The sequence below is a fragment of the Diaphorina citri genome, unplaced genomic scaffold (genome assembly GCF_000475195.1).
Source record: "Diaphorina citri unplaced genomic scaffold, Diaci psyllid genome assembly version 1.1 scaffold85, whole genome shotgun sequence".
In the NCBI taxonomy this organism is placed as follows: domain Eukaryota; kingdom Metazoa; phylum Arthropoda; class Insecta; order Hemiptera; family Psyllidae; genus Diaphorina; species Diaphorina citri.
The window spans coordinates 345355-365317 of NW_007377522.1; the positions used below are offsets into that span (position 1 = coordinate 345355).

At 39.1% G+C, this 19963-nt stretch overlaps 2 protein-coding genes and 1 long non-coding RNA gene across 3 annotated transcripts; 1 reads left to right on the top strand and 2 right to left on the bottom strand.

Moving 5' to 3' along the window:
• Positions 1-265: 265 nt before the first annotated feature.
• LOC113473687 lies at positions 266-1046 on the bottom strand. Its single transcript, XR_003395600.1, has 2 exons — positions 790-1046; positions 266-626 (listed from the first exon to the last, which is right to left on the bottom strand). It is a non-coding gene; the product is annotated as an uncharacterized LOC113473687 (long non-coding RNA).
• A 1825-nt stretch (positions 1047-2871) lies between these two features.
• LOC103523756 lies at positions 2872-6456 on the bottom strand. Its single transcript, XM_008488774.3, has 2 exons — positions 4695-6456; positions 2872-3025 (listed from the first exon to the last, which is right to left on the bottom strand). Exons 1-2 carry the CDS (start codon positions 4932-4934, stop codon positions 2936-2938), a joined length of 330 nt encoding a protein of 109 aa, XP_008486996.1. The 5' UTR covers positions 4935-6456; the 3' UTR covers positions 2872-2935.
• On the top strand, positions 5680-11372 carry LOC108254400 (mucin-2-like). Its single transcript, XM_026833140.1, has 5 exons — positions 5680-5722; positions 7864-7904; positions 8516-8682; positions 9028-9566; positions 9821-11372. Exons 1-5 carry the CDS (start codon positions 5680-5682, stop codon positions 10339-10341), a joined length of 1311 nt encoding a protein of 436 aa, XP_026688941.1. The 3' UTR covers positions 10342-11372.
• The last annotated feature ends 8591 nt before the right edge of the window (positions 11373-19963 follow it).

Sequence of the window (19963 nt, forward strand, 5' to 3'; positions counted from 1 at the left end):
CGGAAGAGGAGAAGGACGGTATTGCCGACCGCTTTGACGAATACGAAGCTCCTAAACCTTAAGCTCCGCCCATTTCTATTTTAACCCCGCCCCTTATTCCCCTCTTCTTAAGGTCCGCCAATGACTCCTTTCCTAAACCTTAAGCTCCGCCCATTTCTATTTTAAACCCCGCCCCTTATTCCCCTCTTCTCAAGTTCCGCCAATGACTTCTCTCCTAAACCTTAAGCTCCTCCTTCCTAAACCCTAAGCTCCGTCCGCCAATGACTTTTTTCCTAATCCTTAAGCTCCGCCCATTTCTATTTTAATCCCCGCCCCTTATTCCCCTCTTCTCAAGTTCCGCCAGTGACTCCTCTCCTAAACCTTAAGCTCCGCCCATTTCTATTTTATACCCCGCCCCTTATTCCCCTCTTCTCAAGTTCCGCCAATGACTTCTCTCCTAAACCTTAAGCTCCTCCTTCCTAAACCCTAAGCTCCGCTAAGTTGACCTTACTTTCTCTTTGAAAACCTTTTTCTCTGTGTCCCAGGGCCCCACCTACCTCTTGTAAACCTTGGGTAATAACTCTGTTTTTAAATTTTAAGCTCCGCCCTACTTCCCATTCCTAAATCTTAAGCCTAATTTTCCCCACCTAATCATTAAGCCCAGTTGACCTTACTTTCTCTTTGAAAACCTTTTTCTCTGTGTCCCAGGGCCCCACCTACCTCTTGTAAACCTTAGGTAATAACTCTGTTTTTAAATTTTAAGCTCCGCCCTACTTCCCATTCCTAAATCTTAAGCCTAATTTTCCCCACCTAATCATTAAGCTCCTCCTTAAAGCTAAAGCTCCGCCCACTTCCCCTCAAACCTCAACTTCCCCCCTCCCTGTCCTATTAGTAATCCATCACAATATTTTCGTACTGTCTCATGCAAAATTATTTTCAAAGACTTTCCCCCTTGTACCTTTTTTTGACTTTTTTTTTATTTATTTTTTTTATTCGGTGTATTTTTTATTTTCCCTCAAAATTGTCCCCTTTTTATTATTATTTCCCCCTATTTATGTATTACTCTTTAGATTCCCTTGTACCTTTTTTTGACTTTTTTTTTTATTTATTTTTTTATTCGGTGTATTTTTTATTTTCCCTCAAAATTGTCCCCTTTTTATTATTATTTCCCCCTATTTATGTATTACTCTTTAGATTTAAGAAACTCAAATGAAATCAGAAGGCAGCTGAATGTTCTTCTCTCTTAGGTACCTGCCTATTTATCCTGTCTAAAAGTCTGTTTTTGACAGGCATAGTCGACTTTTTCTCCACAAATTTCTCCTAATGAATCAGTTTTGATTTCTCCTATATTGAATAACAATTTGGATTGGTAGATACCTTACCTGGGGGATTAAGACGAAAGTCGGCAGGTGCCCCCTTTCAATCGCCCACCAGGGGTGGGTGGAGAGACTACTTAAAAAAAGGTACCTTACCTATCCCATTTCTGTATTTCTACTTACGTACAAAGTTCTCTGATTTCATTTAGGTTAATTTATTCCAATGAGCATTATTGTTTTTCTATTCCACTTCATTTTCAGTGACGTGCATCGAATTTTTGGGGCAGTATTAGAGTATCTTCTTCCCCCATGTAGCATTCCTTGAATTGCCAATCCGTCACTGATGGACACCTGTCTTCTTTGTGTATACGATACCACTGCCCGTATGAATATGTCAGTAGACACTGGAAGGGTTTTTGTTTTACGAGGACAATATTTGCGTGAGTACCTATTTGAAGAAAGTGAGATCAAAGTTGTATAGGAAGGTAGGTACTGGTACATATTATGGTGTCTAAGGTTAAACAAAGCTTTCACAAATGTCTACCCCAAAATCTATCCAATTTCAACGTCCCTATTTTGGGGCTCGAACCTCAGCCCTCCATATTACGAGTCCAACTTCCTACCTCTGAGCTTATCCAGTTTGAATAAATATTCCCAATAACTACTACTAATACTATTACTAATTCCTAGTAACACCTAATAGGTAATTAAAAAGAAAATCCCGTCTTTCCAAATTTGGACAAAGAAGTTTGAAGTTTTTTTAAAAGATGAGTGTTTCACCGCCGTTTTTATTTCGTAGCGATGAAACAACTGCTACATTGGACGCTTGTGGAAGTATGCAATAGTTGTGGCCAAATGCCCTGATCCCACTCTTCCACGTAGCCTAGGTAATTTTTTGTTCTTTTTTTTTCGAAGCGGTATTTATTTGATTGATTGATTAATAATAAATTACAATTGGGAATTAACTTGTGTTAAGTGTGTTATAAGTACGTACGATTATCTATTCATACTTTGTATTGGGAGTTTAGGGACTTCGAGATTAGATAAAAATTGAAATTTTAAGTCTAAGGGTCGAACCAGCCTGAAATAGATATTATTGCTCTACTTATTTACTGTGCGTAGGTACTAGGTAGGTGTGTACCCATACCGTGTTATTTAGATTATAATCAAGGAGTGCAAAAATCAATTCGTCCAAGGCCGGATACTCGCGCTCCGACTGTCTGACAGACCTAGGTCTATCAGGCCGCCGCGCCAAAACGTTAGTGGCGGAAAAAGCTGTCAACTTGCAGGTCTTTCAGACTGTCTGAAAGTCGGAAGCTTTTTCCGTTCCAGCGGTTCCAGTGCGCGACAGTTGGAGCGTGATTGGACGACTTATGTTGAGGGTTATAGGCATTTTTGTCCGACCTCTAAAGGTGTGTTCACATATACTCGATGGCCGTCGATCGATCCCCGAGCGATGTGCTACGTCGATCGACGGCCGTCGACTATGTTTGAACACACCTTTAAACACTTTAACAAAAGGAATTTTCCGCGGCCGATGCCGGCAGGATAAACAAGGGTGTATTCCATTCTTTCAGGGGAACCAAAGTAACCAACCTCAAGATAAGGATTACGAACTGGCGCCGATCCCAACGGTTTCATCATCTCAAATCTCCACCACCAGAACCTCCAATGGCACCCAGTATCAGTTCAACCTGCGCGAATGTGTGCGCACTGTTGCCAAAATTGAACTTCTCGAGGACGCATACAGTCGGAAGCTTTTTCCGTTCCAGCGGTTCCAGTGCGCGACAGTTGGAGCGTGATTGGACGACTTATGTTGAGGGTTATAGGCATTTTTGTCCGACCTCTAAAGGTGTGTTCACATATACTCGATGGCCGTCGATCGATCACCGAGCGATGTGCTACGTCGATCGACGGCCGTCGACTATGTTTGAACACACCTTTAAACACTTTAACAAAAGGAATTTTCCGCGGCCGATGCCGGCAGGATAAACAAGGGTGTATTCCATTCTTTCAGGGGAACCAAAGTAACCAACCTCAAGATAAGGATTACGAACTGGCGCCGATCCCAACGTTTTCATCATCTCAAATCTCCACCAACAGAACCTCCAATGGCACCCAGTATCAATTCAACCTGCGCGAATGTGTGCGCACTGTTGCCAAAATTGAACTTCTCGAGGACGCATACGACGCGTTGATTGGTCAACTCGAACGCATTCCTGGCAACGTTGTATATTTCATCACCGTCAGTTCCAACTGCCGGTGGCCCGTCAATTATTTCGAGTGTCTGGACAGCTCTTTCCGTTCGTCGGAGATTATGTTGAGATTCTTCCAAATCAGCGGGGTCCTGTACAATGCGCTCAGGGTGATGCAGGCTATGTTCATTGGAGTGTTCCGCTGCTTTACACATTATTATTACTGATGACCTGATGAGTTTGTATTAGGCCAGCCACTCACCATTATGTAGACCTGACAGGTACGGCTGAAAAGGTCCGCCTGTCAGGTCTACCTGTTAGTGTGTGGCCGGGAAACGGGCGAACGGTTGGAGGTCGAAATGATGTCCGGCCCATAGCAAATCAAAATTTCTCTCCAAATAAGAGGCATTTTGTATTCTCCAATATCCAAATACAACATACATATCAAATAAGTATAAAGTGGAGAGACTACTTAAAAAAAGGTACCTTACCTATCCCATTTCTGTATTTCTACTTACGTACAAAGTTCTCTGATTTCATTTAGGTTAATTTATTCCAATGAGCATTATTGTTTTTCTATTCCACTTCATTAAGTATAAAGATACGCAGATTAAAATATGTAGGTAAAGGTAACCTAGATCAGTAAATACTAAATACCTACCTACCCAAGTTTAGTCTGTTCATAACAGAAGCTGAAAATTGGAGTTACAGATTTTCCTCCTAGTTAAAGTATAAAGATAAAGATACGCAGATTAAAATATGTAGGTAAAGGTAACCTATCAGTAAATACTAAATACCTACCTACCCAAGTTTAGTCTGTTCATAACAGAAGCTGAAAATTGGAGTTACAGATTTTCCTCCTAGTTATGGGTAGGCTTGCCAAATATCCAAAATGTCGATTCGGGACGCGAATCCGCGAACATAATTGCCAAATCCGCGAACATAATCGCAAAATCCGCGAACAAAATCGCCAAATCCGCGAAAATAATCGCGAAATCCGCGAAAATAATCGCGAAATCCGCAAACATAATCGCGAAATCCGCGAACATAATCGCCAAACCCGCGAACATAATCGCGTAAGGATTACGAACTGGCGCCGATCCCAACGTTTTCATCATCTCAAATCTCCACCAACAGAACCTCCAATGGCACCCAGTATCAATTCAACCTGCGCGAATGTGTGCGCACTGTTGCCAAAATTGAACTTCTCGAGGACGCATACGACGCGTTGATTGGTCAACTCGAACGCATTCCTGGCAACGTTGTATATTTCATCACCGTCAGTTCCAACTGCCGGTGGCCCGTCAATTATTTCGAGTGTCTGGACAGCTCTTTCCGTTCGTCGGAGATTATGTTGAGATTCTTCCAAATCAGCGGGGTCCTGTACAATGCGCTCAGGGTGATGCAGGCTATGTTCATTGGAGTGTTCCGCTGCTTTACACATTATTATTACTGATGACCTGATGAGTTTGTATTAGGCCAGCCACTCACCATTAGGTAGACCTGACAGGTACGGCTGAAAAGGTCCGCCTGTCAGGTCTACCTGTTAGTGTGTGGCCGGGAAACGGGCGAACGGTTGGAGGTCGAAATGATGTCCGGCCCATAGCAAATCAAAATTTCTCTCCAAATAAGAGGCATTTTGTATTCTCCAATATCCAAATACAACATACATATCAAATAAGTATAAAGATACGCAGATTAAAATATGTAGGTAAAGGTAACCTAGATCAGTAAATACTAAATACCTACCTACCCAAGTTTAGTCTGTTCATAACAGAAGCTGAAAATTGGAGTTACAGATTTTCCTCCTAGTTATGTGGAAATTATCGAGAAATGCAAAATTATTGCGAGGAAAAACTTTTTTCTCTCTTTCATAAAACAGACGAAACCTAACCTAATTGTGCATGAAAACTTTTTTGCATGGTGCTGCATAAATAATTTTGACAGATTTTTTTTTTTTTTTTTTTTTTTTTTTTTTAAGAAATCAATTTTCCTGAAGTTTCCAACATTTGGAATTTGAATCTGTCTTCTTTGATTTTGGTTTCTTTTTCTTTCACTCTTCGTAGCTTAGAGGTAGATGTTGGCTCCATTCTTGCCCAATTTCTTGGTAGGTAGTTATAGGTACTAAATGGATTTAAAATAAAGACCCTGCTGTACAAAGATTTGAAAAAATGGCTGTTCGATCTAAAATGTTAGAAGTTCCCTACACTCTTGAACACAAGGATTATAAAGGTGTCACCTATCCGTACTATATCAGTCTTCTGTTGCAATATATTACCCAAGAGGCGTAATCATTCTTCCATCTTGAACCCAAGAACTTCCAAGAAGGATGACCATATTAGATCGGGAATGATAAGTACCCAAGACCGTACTGACAGATAAATAAAATAGCAGGGTAGCTCATTATTATATTATTAATAATATCTATTATAATTTACAGTGTGACCTATGACTATCAAGGCCGTATTTAGGGAGGGGGGACAGAGGGGCCCCGCCTCCCCCCCTCGAGCTTCAGTTTTCTCCTTTACTGTGGGCCAGACTTCTAAAACAAAATCCTGGATACGGCCCTGATGACTATGACTATTAGTATGAAATGTATTTTCCATCGGCACAAATAATGTGTCAGAAAACATGGCATGTAATATATTATGATGTATTGTGAAAGCCCCTATTGATCTTCCATTGTAGACATACCAAGTGCTAATAGTAAGACAATACCAACTGCTAAGTAAGACAATTCCAATCCACTGACAGTACAATAGTGAGAAGTTCTATGAATGGAAGTGTCTCAGAAAAAAGCTTTACCTGGGTGACCAAAGGATTTCACAATCTCATTCATGAATCAGATTTTTATCGAATGTCGTCTTGAAGCAATCTTCTTTTTATTTCTTCCTCAAAGCATTTGATCACGGAGAGGTGGTTTACATAAACTTTAATCTCATTTATCTCATCAAGCACCTATAGAGTTAGCTTGGAGATGAGCGCGCCTGCGTTGTAAGCGCTAGGTCGCGGATTCGATTCCCGCCCGGGCCGAACTTTATCGAAACAGATAAGGTTCGTTCTCGGAACGGCTGACTTTCTCCTATCCTGTTCTCCTCTTCAATTTCTTTCTATTACATTTCTTAAGCCGCCACTTACGCTCAGACCGTCCGGCAGACTTGGCAGTCGGAACTTGTGGCGGAAAAAGCTCGAGACATAGGTCTGTCAGACTGTCTGAGAGACCGCGGTCTGAAGCTTTTCCTGCCACACACTTTTGCTGTCTGTCAGACAGCGTGAGTGGCTGGCCTAATGATATTCGGCTACTTTTGGCGTCGCGGTTTGGAAAAGATGACGATGACCTAAAGGAAGCCAACCAGAGAGCTGTTCAAGTTGCAAACTTCTGGAAGTTCAAGATTTAAAGGTGGTTCCGGAAACGGAAAGTAAGTAAGCTGTGAAGCTGCACCGAGGGGGTTGATGGTCTCCAGCCAAGATACTTGGCCCGTCCCGAACCCCAGTCAACCTTTTGAGGATAAACACTTTGTAACCTACAGCTGGCCAGGTTGGTTAGGGTTTGTCTGCTCTGATCCCTATTCCCACAGCATATAGGTACCTACTGTCTTGAGGTCCACAAAGGAGATGTTTTTCTCGGTCTAATATTGGGAGAAGAAAATGCACTAACTTGTGAGCTTCTGATATCTAGTTTAAAAGTTAAACATAAAATAAAAAGAATAAGAAGAGGAAGAGGAATAGGAGAAGGAGGAGGAGGAGGAGGAAGAAGAAGAAGAAGAAAATGCTAATCAGATTTTCTTCCCCACGCTGTAAAACATAAACGACCGATAAAAAAAAGCAATACTTACCTCAGCACAGAAGAAAGACAGACTGTTTCCTCGAGTTATGTTTAATTTATGACTTTCTATAAACGGCGCGTAGCACTTTACGATGCGATTCTATCGTAGACGGCTAAAGATTGGGTGGAAGGACCGGGGGTCGTATCCCTTGGGGGGTGTTAGTTTTTTTGTGGTGTTTGAAGTCAACTTACCCATGAACTTTTCACTATGTTGGTTATCCCAGTCTTTGTAGCTTGGATGGTAGCGAGTCTGCCTTGTAAGCGCTAGGTAGTGGGTTCGATTCCCGCCCGGGGCGGATTTTATCCTGAACCTCCCTGTATAAATGCTAATTGCTAGGTTCTTTTTGACGGGGGTTTTACCTTCGATTCGGTGACAATAGCCAATAGCTACCCACTTACATTGGTCTCATCCCGCCTGAGAAGGGCCGGGAAAAGCAAAAGTATCACAGGTATCACACGATTGCCTAGCCTAGAGCCTAGGTGGTCATCCATCCAGATACCTACCACGCGCAATGTAAATTATCTTGGTTTTATTTTTTTTTTTCAGATTTCAAGTTTCCGGAAGAGGCCAATAGAAGTGCTGAGCCCGTAAGGGCTAGATCCCAAGATGAGACCAATATCTTAGGTAAGACTATACTCGCAGATACCAATAAATAATAATTTTTTAATAATGAAAAAACGTTCCGGCAGCATAGTTTAGGGTAGGTGCTGGGAGCTGGGAGGGAGAGTAGAGTTACAAATTTCCAAACGCACCCAACAAAGGTACTTACTCATTACCTCATTAATTTGCGACTGATGGGTACAAAAGTATCACAAGGTGATACTTTTTTACCCATCTAATTTATTAAAATTAAATTATTGTAACATGTGTGTCTTATTACATGGAAGCAATGTATTTAACTTTTCTTCAGATCGATAACCAGGGCTGGATATATATATATACTAGCTGAATTCCGTCGCTTCGCTCCGGAATCCCGCTAGTTCATCCCGAGGCATGGCCAAACTTGTAGAAAAGGCACCTTACGATACAACCACAGTTACCTATGAGGATCCAGACGCGACGACTCCGTTCTTCTTTACTTCTCCATTACTTCCGACTACAGAAAAATCTCATGTAAAAGGACACTCTAAAATTAATCCACCTCTTACAACTACAACTGAAGTCCCTGTTACAACAACTGAAAGATCTCATGTAAAAGGGCATCCTAAAACTTACGACTCCATTCTTCTTTACTTCTCCATTACTTCCGACTACAGAAAAATCTCATGTAAAAGGACACCCTAAAAATAATCCACCTCTTACAACTACAACTGAAGTCCCTGTTACAACAACTGAAAGATCTCATGTAAAAGGGCATCCTAAAACTTACGATTTTTTGAAAATGAGATCTTCCTTAAACACATAATTATTTGGAGATTGTAGCGCTACGGGTTATTAATCCGGTCAAAGGGAACAACATGATAAATAACAATAAATGGTACCTCGCCTGGCCTAGGATTGTTCAGTACTATGAAAGAAAGGAACATGAAAATTTTTATGGGACACAGTTAGGTAGTTCATCAAAATCGCAATAGCATGGGAATAGAATGAATACAAACATACGCAAAATGATTAGGTGTTGGTATCGGAAATATTTATGTACACAATAGGCATTGTAAGGGACGAAACAACTAGCCAGCCTAGTTAGCTTAGTTGGTAGTGCGTCTGCCTTTACCCATCTGTTACAACTACAACTGAAGTCCCTGTTACAACAACTGAAAGATCTCATGTAAAAGGGCATCCTAAAACTTACACACCTGTTACAACTACAACTGAAGTCCCTGTTATAACAACTGAAAAATCTCATGTAAAAGGGCATCCTAAAACTCACCCACCTGTTACAACTACAACTGGAGTCCCTGTTACAACAACTGAAAAATTTTATGTAAAAGGACACCCTAAAACTTATCCATCTGTTACAACTACAACTGAAGTCCCTGTTACAACAACTGAAAAATCTCAAGTAAAAGGACAACCTAATACTCACCCACCTGTTACAACTACAACTGAAGTCCCTGTTACAACAACTGAAAAATCTCATGTAAAAGGACACCCTAAAACTTACCCACCTGTTACAACTGAAGTCCCTGTTGAAACAACTCATCCACCAATCACCTCTACTACAAAAGCAAAAGGAATTAAAGGACATCACCCGAATTTCATTACGCCTCCAACAACTGAATACCCGACAACCACTCCAAAAGCTAAAGGTGTTAAAGGGGGCAGACGGTTTTACTTTGCGATTCCTGAAGACAAGGAAATCCCTACTCCTCCTCCCGTCAAAACAGGAGTCAAAGGATATCGACGATTAACCGATGAACCATCTTTGCCATTGAATGAGCTGAGTGAAGAAATTTCCAGTGACAAGAACACTCGACTAAATAAAGGCGTGCACTTCTATTTTGCCCCTCGCAGACAAGTCAATCAACAACTGAATACCCGACAACCACTCCAAAAGCTAAAGGTGTAAAAGGGGGCAGACGAGTTTACTTTGCGATTCCTGAAGCCAAGGAAACCCCTACTCCTCCCCCCGTGAAAACAGGTGTCAAAGGATATCGACGATTAACGGATGAACCATCTTTACCATTGTATGAGCTGAGTGAAGAAATTTCCAGTGACAAGAACACTCGACTAAATAAAGGCGTGCACTTCTATTTTGCCCCTCGCAGACAAGTCAAGAGAGATGTGTCAGATAATCTGAGCACCACACGGTACCTAGGAACAAGCACCCGTCTAACATATTCGACTAGAAACCCGGAAACTATTGAAGAAATCGACCATAAAGCTATTAAGGGTAAAAAGAAATTATTGAAGAACGTTTTCCTCTATGATCCTGAATCGGCTTTTAAAGGATTCCAACAAGATGTTAAAGGCCATGCAGCCTATGACATAAAAAGACCTGAAATAAAGGGTAGAAGTGGTGATAAATGGAAGAAATACTTTACAGACTATTATACCAAGCTATCTGATTTGGAAATGCATTGAAATATCGAAAACTTATTGAGAGTTCATTCATTCTTCACCTTAGGATTTTGGATCAGCCTTTGAATTTTATGTTTTAAATTTGCATGTATGTACCTACCTATAAATAAAAACACATTTTATTCAAAATATTTTAAAGTTCATGAAAAGAGATAATTCATTCTATTGTGTTCACAGCCTCAAACATAACATGGAAATGTACTAATCTTGTTTCGACTTCATTTGATTGATTTCACTACCTCCTTTCTCGTGTTAACGATATACAAAATGTAGTGTATCTAATTTGAAAACACCCTTACACCCGATGTATTCCATACGTATGTAGGTAGATACAAGGTACAGCCAACATTTCGTGTTGCTTCTAATTCACTTCTCATGTAGGTGATGGTAATGCGAATGAAGCTTTTTTCACAACTACTGTTTCATATGAGAAGGAAGGTAGCTTTACTTTATCAACCCATTGGGTGGATATGCAAGTACCTATCCACGACGAACACCTGATATGTTCGTAGGGATGTTTGATTTTCTAATCCGAAGCCTATAAAGGCTGAAAATGTTTTAAAGGCTCTTTAAGAGGCCTCCCGATCTTCTATGTAACATGTGAGGGATAACCCCTTTTATGAACTACTCGTAAAATGATCTACCATCTTTCATTATCTAAAAGGCCCTATCATCTTTCATCATGTGGAAGGCGCTTCAAGTCTCATTTCGCCTCTTTTCCTGGAACCAGCTCTTCAACTGTCCTCACCAGCTCTCCAAGAGACTGAGAAGTCCATCCGAATTAACCAGCAGCCAGTGACAACATTTTGAGATAATCAATGATTAAGGGTGATCAACCAATCAGAATACAGAATTTTCGATCAAAATTTAAAACGCTGAAATCCGATAGGTTGATATTATTCATTGCTTATCTCAAACTTTGGTCTTGGGATTTCAAGTTTCACCTTGGGTTCCACGAAGCTGAACCGAACTTTTAGGGCTGTTTGCCCCAACACCTGAACCTCAGAATGGGCTTTTTGTAGTTACGCAAAACTTCATTCTGAAAAAAAAGGACGAAACAAATTTTGCGTCAGCTATTCGGTACGCCACTAACAAAATGCAAATAAAAACCATACCTATCTAATAATAAAGGTTTTATCATGTTGATCTTTAATTAGAGCTACAAAATGCAAAGGGTGTATCTATATCTATAGAAAATATTCCTTGTATCTCGTTTATAGGAGTTAACACAACGGTTGTTAATAGCATACAAAATAAATGTAGCTATCAGATAACATGGAATGGGAATTATGAAAATTCCTTTTCCATTATACGCAAATAGTTTCCCGATTGAGTAGAGCACGAGTTTAATTTTAAAGTAGAGAAGTATGTGTAGTGTATTAATGAGCTTTGATATTTGTTTCTAGCGACCAACAGCATCCATTCACCTGATCTGGTACACTTGGGATCCAAGCCTATGAAAATTCCTTTTCCACTATACGCAAATAGTTTCCCCATTGAGTAGAGCACGAGTTTAATTTTAAAGTAGAGAAATATGTGTAGTGTATTAATGAGCTTTGATATTTGTTTCTAGCGACCAACAGCATCCATTCACCTGATCTGGTACACTTGGGATCCAAGCAAAACCACACCATAAAGGAGAGGACACATACAGAGGAGTTGCCAAACGACCTGAATCTCGACAGAGAAGAATATATTCCTCGAATTGAAAAAGAATCGCACATTATAAACCCACCATCCATAGTGCCAGAAGTGCCTACAGAAGAAAAGGTGCAAGAATTAGTCCTTGTAGGTAAAGCCAACGCAAAAGACGAAGTTTATCCAAGCAGAGGAGATGTATGTATCAACTGCTCTACCAAACCACTCTATGTGAGAGACATCACATCACCTGATAAAGATGATTCTCAATACACAACTAAACCTAGCTATGAAACAACACCTGATAAAGATGATTCTCAATACACAACTAAACCTAGCTATGAAACAACACCTGATAAAGACGATTCTCAATACACAACTAAACCTAGCTATGAAACAACACCTCATAAAGATGATTCTCAATACACAACTAAACCTAGCTATGAAACAACACCTCATAAAGATGATTCTCAATACACAACTAAACCTAGCTATGAAACAACACCTCATAAAGATGATTCTCAATACACAACTAAACCTAGCTATGAAACAACACCTCATAAAGATGATTCTCAATACACAACTAAACCTAGCTATGAAACAACACCTCATAAAGATGATTCTCAATACACAACTAAACCTAGCTATGAAACAACACCTCATAAAGATGATTCTCAATACACAACTAAACCTAGCTATGAAACAACACCTCATAAAGATGATTCTCAATACACAACTAAACCTAGCTATGAAACAACACCTCATAAAGATGATTCTCAATACACAACTAAACCTAGCTATGAAACAACACCTCATAAAGATGATTCTCAATACACAACTAAACCTAGCTATGAAACAACACCTCATAAAGATGATTCTCAATACACAACTAAACCTAGCTATGAAACAACACCTCATAAAGATGATTCTCAATACACAACTAAACCTAGCTATGAAACAACACCTCATAAAGATGATTCTCAATACACAACTAAACCTAGCTATGAAACAACACCTCATAAAGATGATTCTCAATACACAACTAAACCTAGCTATGAAACAACACCTCATAAAGATGATTCTCAATACACAACTAAACCTAGCTATGAAACAACACCTCATAAAGATGATTCTCAATACACAACTAAACCTAGCTATGAAACAACACCTCATAAAGATGATTCTCAATACACAACTAAACCTAGCTATGAAACAACACCTCATAAAGATGATTCTCAATACACAACTAAACCTAGCTATGAAACAACACCTCATAAAGATGATTCTCAATACACAACTAAACCTAGCTATGAAACAACACCTCATAAAGATGATTCTCAATACACAACTAAACCTAGCTATGAAACAACACCTCATAAAGATGATTCTCAATACACAACTAAACCTAGCTATGAAACAACACCTCATAAAGATGATTCTCAATACACAACTAAACCTAGCTATGAAACAACACCTCATAAAGATGATTCTCAATACACAACTAAACCTAGCTATGAAACAACACCTCATAAAGATGATTCTCAATACACAACTAAACCTAGCTATGAAACAACACCTCATAAAGATGATTCTCAATACACAACTAAACCTAGCTATGAAACAACACCTCATAAAGATGATTCTCAATACACAACTAAACCTAGCTATGAAACAACACCTCATAAAGATGATTCTCAATACACAACTAAACCTAGCTATGAAACAACACCTCATAAAGATGATTCTCAATACACAACTAAACCTAGCTATGAAACAACACCTCATAAAGATGATTCTCAATACACAACTAAACCTAGCTATGAAACAACACCTCATAAAGATGATTCTCAATACACAACTAAACCTAGCTATGAAACAACACCTCATAAAGATGATTCTCAATACACAACTAAACCTAGCTATGAAACAACACCTCATAAAGATGATTCTCAATACACAACTAAACCTAGCTATGAAACAACACCTCATAAAGATGATTCTCAATACACAACTAAACCTAGCTATGAAACAACACCTCATAAAGATGATTCTCAATACACAACTAAACCTAGCTATGAAACAACACCTCATAAAGATGATTCTCAATACACAACTAAAACCATGCAATAGATAGACGACATCAAGCACCAGGCATTCCCGAGACTTATAGCTATCCTTCCTTCAACTATCATACGGTCACTGCTCCAAAGCCTATCTATCCAATCTCTTCGACAGAAGTTCCCAGTGTGAAAGGGCACAGAAAACCTCAAGTTTATACTATTCCTACAACTGGGATTCCCACCAAAACTCAACCTCCCTACACTACGAAAGTTCCGGTGAAAGGTGAAATTCCTGCTACATCTCCATCTTCTTATCAGACTGTCCAAGAGTTGAACCGAGTTTAAACTCATTAAGCCGACCACTTAATATCAGGTAGATCTGACAGTTACGCCTGAATAGGTCCGTCTGTTAGCCTGACTGGCGTACCTGTCAGGTTTACCTGATATTGAGTGGCTGGCTTTAGAACTTCAGTCTATTTGGACTTAAGGACTCGTATGTATTTACCATGTATAGGCAGTAGGCACCTTTACGTTCACCTCATATTACATAATTATTTGAGGAAGTGTGCAAATTTAGCATGGTGTAAATTTCCACTCTCTCTAACATTATTTGCTCATTATTATAGGTAAAAACTACAGCACTGTCTAGGGTTGAGTGTTGAGTGCCTCAAGTGCTCTCAACTTGATAAATATAATGTCAAGTATGTATACCTAATCAATCCCCTCACTTGGAAATTTGAATGAACCCTACAGTGTTCAAACGACCGGTGTAGTATCTTGGTGGTGGTCTCATATAGTTTGTAGTGTTTTGAGTCTTTTTTTAGTACCATTTAGAATGGATTCGATTCCCGCCCGGGGTGAACTTTATCGAAACAGATAAGGTTCGTTCTCGGAATGGCTGGCTTTCTCCTATCCTGTTCTCCACTTCAATTTCTTTCTATTACATTTCTTAAGCCGCCACTTACGCTCAGACCGTCCGGCAGACTTGGCAGTCGGAACTTGTGGCGGAAAAAGCTCGAGACGTAGGTCTGTCAGACTGTCTGAGAGACCGCGGTCTGAAGCTTTTCGTGCCACACACTTTTGCTGTCTGTCAGACAGCGTGAGTGGCTGGCCTAATGATATTCGGCTACTTTTGGCGTCGCGGTTTGGAAAAGATTACTTCCTGAGTATCTATTTAAAGAAAGTGAGATAACAGTTGTATAGGAAGGTAGGTACTGGTACATATTATGGTGTCTAAGGTTAAGCAAAGCTTTCACAAATGTCTACCCCAAAATCTATCCAATTTCAACGTCCCTATTTTGGGACTCGAACCTCAGCCCTCCATATTACGAGTCCAACTTCCTACCTCTGAGCTTATCCAGTATGAATAAATATTCCTAATAACTACTACTAATACTATTACTAATTCCTAGTAACACCTAATAGGTAATTAAAAAGAAAATCCCGTCTTTCCAAATTTGGACAAAGTATGTTCGCGAGTCGTGTGCTATCAGCGATTTCCGATTCACACCGGGTGATGTTCCATAGTTTACAATCGCCGGAAGGTCGACCAGGTATGGCGAAATGCTCTGACGTACGTGCATCATCTTCATAGGAAAAGCGAGCGATTTTCTTTATTTGAAAAGTCGATCGGTCCGTCAGTGTATCTGCTAAGCCGTGGTGCTACAACATGGGTCACATTGTAGCTTTCCTGGTGTTGCTTATCGGGATTAGTACGGTCTGCTCGGACAACTCACCAAAGGGGCCTTACTGGAGAGGTAAGTTTTTGAACGGCATTTATTTGGAGCGATACCATTTATTTGGAGCGATACCTATACCTAGTGGGTAGTGAGGTACCTATGTATTTAACTTTAGAAATTTTTGTTGGTCCTATAACCGTTGAGCTGTAATGTGGACATATGTAGGTAGGTCTTTGCTTTCCTTATTACTTTCTATCCTATATAATTATAATCACTGAACTTCCGTGATCCACATGGGCCATGGGGAACTGGTGCATTCAATAAATTTAATAATGTGCTACCGCCGCGCTGGATTCTTTGCCCTTTTTAAGTCGTAATTTTTCAAGGGTTCATCATAGAAAGGAAACGTTGAATTACATACCTAGGTATTTAAGTATTTTTGATTTTTAGAAAACTATGTTAATAAACAAATATCTATAGGAGTTTAGATACTAATAAAATTGTTTTACATAATTTCCAAATATCTGAACACCTTTACCCATTCAGACTGGTATGAAATTTCCCCGTTTTAGGTTGCTGTTCTAATCTCCAGGGTATAATATAAAGTTCAACAAGATCTGGAAATCACTGAAGAAATTGTAGGTATCTATCTACCTAATTGAAAACCCATAGTTCGAAACCCAAAGTTCAAACCTCTCTCTTTCTCTTTGATTTTCTCTCTTAGTGTCATAGGTTACAGCATCAGCATGTGCCTAGAGATAGAGCGATCAGTGTGTGAACTATGAAATGTGAAATGTGAATGAGTGAATGGATCTCTTTCTTATAATATAAGATATTTGAAAATGAGATCTTCCTTAAACACATAATTATTTGGAGATTGTAGCGCTATACGGGTTGTTAATCCGGGCAAAGGGAACAAGTGAACAACATGATAAATAACAATAAATAGTACCTCGCCTGGCCTAGTATTGTTCAGTAGGTACCATAAAAGAAAGGAACATGAAAATTTTAATGAGACACAGTAGGTAGGTAGTTCATCAAAATCGCAATAGCATGGGAATAGAATGAATACAAACATACGCAAAATGACCCCAGATTAGGTGTTAATATCGGAAATATTTATGTACACAATAGGCATTGTAAGGGACGAAACAACTAGCCAGCCTAGTTAGCTTAGTTGGTAGTGCGTCTGCCTTAAAAGCGCTAGGCCGTGGGCTCGATTCCCACCCGGGGCGTTTATCCTGATGGGATAATGTTCGTTCTCGGAACGGCTGGCTTTCTCCTATCCTGTCTTCCTTCTCTCTTCGATTTCGTACGATAAGACCATAGCAGTTACAGTTCCTTCTGTCAAACCTCTTAAAAAGAAAAAAGGACGAAACAAATTCTGCGTCAGCTATTCGGTACGCCACTAACAAAATGCAAATAAAAACCATACCTATCTAATAATAAAGGTTTTATCATGTTGATCTTTAATTAGAGCTACAAAATGCAAAGGGTGTATCTATATCTATAGAAAATATTCCTTGTATCTCGTTTATAGGAGTTAACACAACGGTTGTTAATAGCATACAAAATAAATGTAGCTATCAGATAACATGGAATGGGAACTATGAAAATTCCTTTTCCACTATACGCAAATAGTTTCCCCATTGAGTAGAGCACGAGTTTAATTTTAAAGTAGAGAAACCAAAAAAATGTGAGAATGTACTACGATTAACACAAAAATTTCGCCTATAATTTCTCTATTTAACCCCCAAACCACACAAAATTGATGTTTGGTGGTACGCCAAAAGAACCTTGAGTTGTCAGGTGGTATAGGTACGCACTACTCAAAAGTTTGGGAACCCCTGAAACAGATAGACAGCTATACTGTATGAATCCGGTTGTGAGACTAGTATATCAGAAGCTTACTTGGATAGGTCAATAAATGTTATCTAATAAGTGATCAATATTGCGCTAGGGCCATTTGTCAGTATGTCTAAATGGATCTGGTTTGAGGCTAGTGAGGTACGTATATCAAATGCTTACATCTTACAACTTAGATAAGTCAATAAATATTACCTGTGAGTATTTGAGTAATCAATATTGCGTAGATCATTATTTGTCATTCGATCAATGTAATAAATTATACGTTTGTCAACTTGCTACCAATAGCAATTAGCAACTTACAATATTACCTACCTATGTCTACAAATATTATTGAGCTTATTCAACATGCACTAATCAAGTTAATCACTAATGTACCAATGCCACTAGTGATGTAGGTATGTAGGTTTAGGAATAAGCCTATATTTTATTATATTCTATTTTCTACTCTATTCTTTACGTTTCTTGTTTTAGATATCAAATATGGAAAGAGAGGATTTTCCTATCACGGACTGAAATTCGGAGGTGTCTACACAGATGATGGTAAGTTTGGTACCTATACATGTGCCTGATGAGAATTTGAAATTGAATTCCTATTCAAGTAGGCACATTTGACGCTTTGTACTGATGGAAATTTAATTGTAGCCCTCAGATGTACAATTGTTCAAATTCAATTACAATGTATACTGTGTCGAAATTTAAAAGGATTGTTTGCATGGCTTTCAGCTTTTTTGTTACGGGTACCTACCTACAATAGTACAATGTGTTTTCCAGTGTTTCTGAATTAAAGTGCTTTTTTTTGTCACATCCCCCTAAATGAGGGACAGACTTTTCTTGGAATTTTTTAATCAAACATGCAAATAGAAAATTTCACTCAGAGGCCCCTCTTTTAGATTTATAACCATTTAATAGCGTACATAGCGTTCCATGGCAACGAACGCTATCACGTTAAAAGAGCGGATTGGGAAAGGAAGATACAACTCAGCTAGATCTATCATAAAAGGATTTTCCTGGAAATCTGGAAATGGAAATTATAGTACTTACTTACTTTACTTTCCGTGTCCGCTTTGACCAATGACCGTGTCAGATACTCCTCTTCCAATATTCTGCTACTTGGATCGCCGCATCATTTGCAAGCAGCAGGTCTTGTTCGACATAGATACTACAATGTAAATAATAATAGATATAGTTACGTACTTAATATAAACATTATAAACACTTGGTCTACCTGTTTTGATTACCTATATCTGGCAGTCATATCTAAAAGGTAAGTACGGAGATAACTAGAATAGAAGTTATTGTTTCAAGTTACCGACGCGACGTCAAAGTTAACATACAGGTGTCATCAACCATCAACACTCATCACACAACTCTTCAAATAGATCAGAGGTTCCCAATCTGTGGTGGTACGCGGAAGGACTTCTGGTGGTACGCGAAGAAATTTGAAACCCCCATTTTTATGATTTGTCTCTTAAATGAGAAAAACAAATCTGGCAACCCTAGTTGAGAGAGGAGAAATCTACAATCAGTGCACCAAAAAAATGTGAGAATGTACTACGATTAACACAAAAATTTCGCCTATAATTTCTCTATTTAACCCCCAAACCACACAAAATTGATGTTTGGTGGTACGCCAAAAGAACCTTGAGTTGTCAGGTGGTATAGGTACGCACTACTCAAAAGTTTGGGAACCCCTGAAACAGATAGACAGCTATACTGTATGAATCCGGTTGTGAGACTAGTATATCAGAAGCTTACTTGGATAGGTCAATAAATGTTATCTAATAAGTGATCAATATTGCGCTAGGGCCATTTGTCAGTATGTCTAAATGGATCTGGTTTGAGGCTAGTGAGGTACGTATATCAAATGCTTACATCTTACAACTTAGATAAGTCAATAAATATTACCTGTGAGTATTTGAGTAATCAATATTGCGTAGATCATTATTTGTCATTCGATCAATGTAATAAATTATACGTTTGTCAACTTGCTACCAATAGCAATTAGCAACTTACAATATTACCTACCTATGTCTACAAATATTATTGAGCTTAATCAACATGCACTAATCAAGTTAATCACTAATGTACCAATGCCACTAGTGATGTAGGCATGTAGGTTTAGGAATAAGCCTATATTTTATTATATTCTATTTTCTATTCTATTCTTTGCGTTTCTTGTTTCAGATATCAAATATGGAAAGAGAGGATTTTCCTATCACGGACTGAAATTCGGAGGTGTCTACACAGATGATGGTAAGTTTGGTACCTATTTGAGGCTTATTTGATAAAACCCGAGTTTGATTTGAACAGTCTGGGTATATGTTGTTGTTGTTATGGTTATAGCTGTGAAGCTGTTGAGTATGCTGCACCAGTCTGGGA

What these genes read in the sequence shown, in the direction of transcription:
- LOC108254400 (XM_026833140.1), top strand. Translation starts at nt 5,680, where the DNA reads ATGTTAGAAGTTCCCTACACTCTTGAACACAAGGATTATAAAG. An exon ending in TGAACACAAGGATTATAAAG is followed by an intron (nt 5,723 to 7,863) that starts GTGTCACCTATC and finishes TTTTTTTTTCAG; the next exon opens with ATTTCAAGTTTCCGGAAGAG. An exon ending in CCAATAGAAGTGCTGAGCCC is followed by an intron (nt 7,905 to 8,515) that starts GTAAGGGCTAGA and finishes CTCATGTAAAAG; the next exon opens with GGCATCCTAAAACTTACGAC.
- LOC103523756 (XM_008488774.3), bottom strand. Translation starts at nt 4,934, where the DNA reads ATGTGTAAAGCAGCGGAACACTCCAATGAACATAGCCTGCATCACCCT. An exon ending in TCGTATGCGTCCTCGAGAAG is followed by an intron (nt 3,026 to 4,694) that starts TTCAATTTTGGC and finishes GTCCTCGAGAAG; the next exon opens with TTCAATTTTGGCAACAGTGC.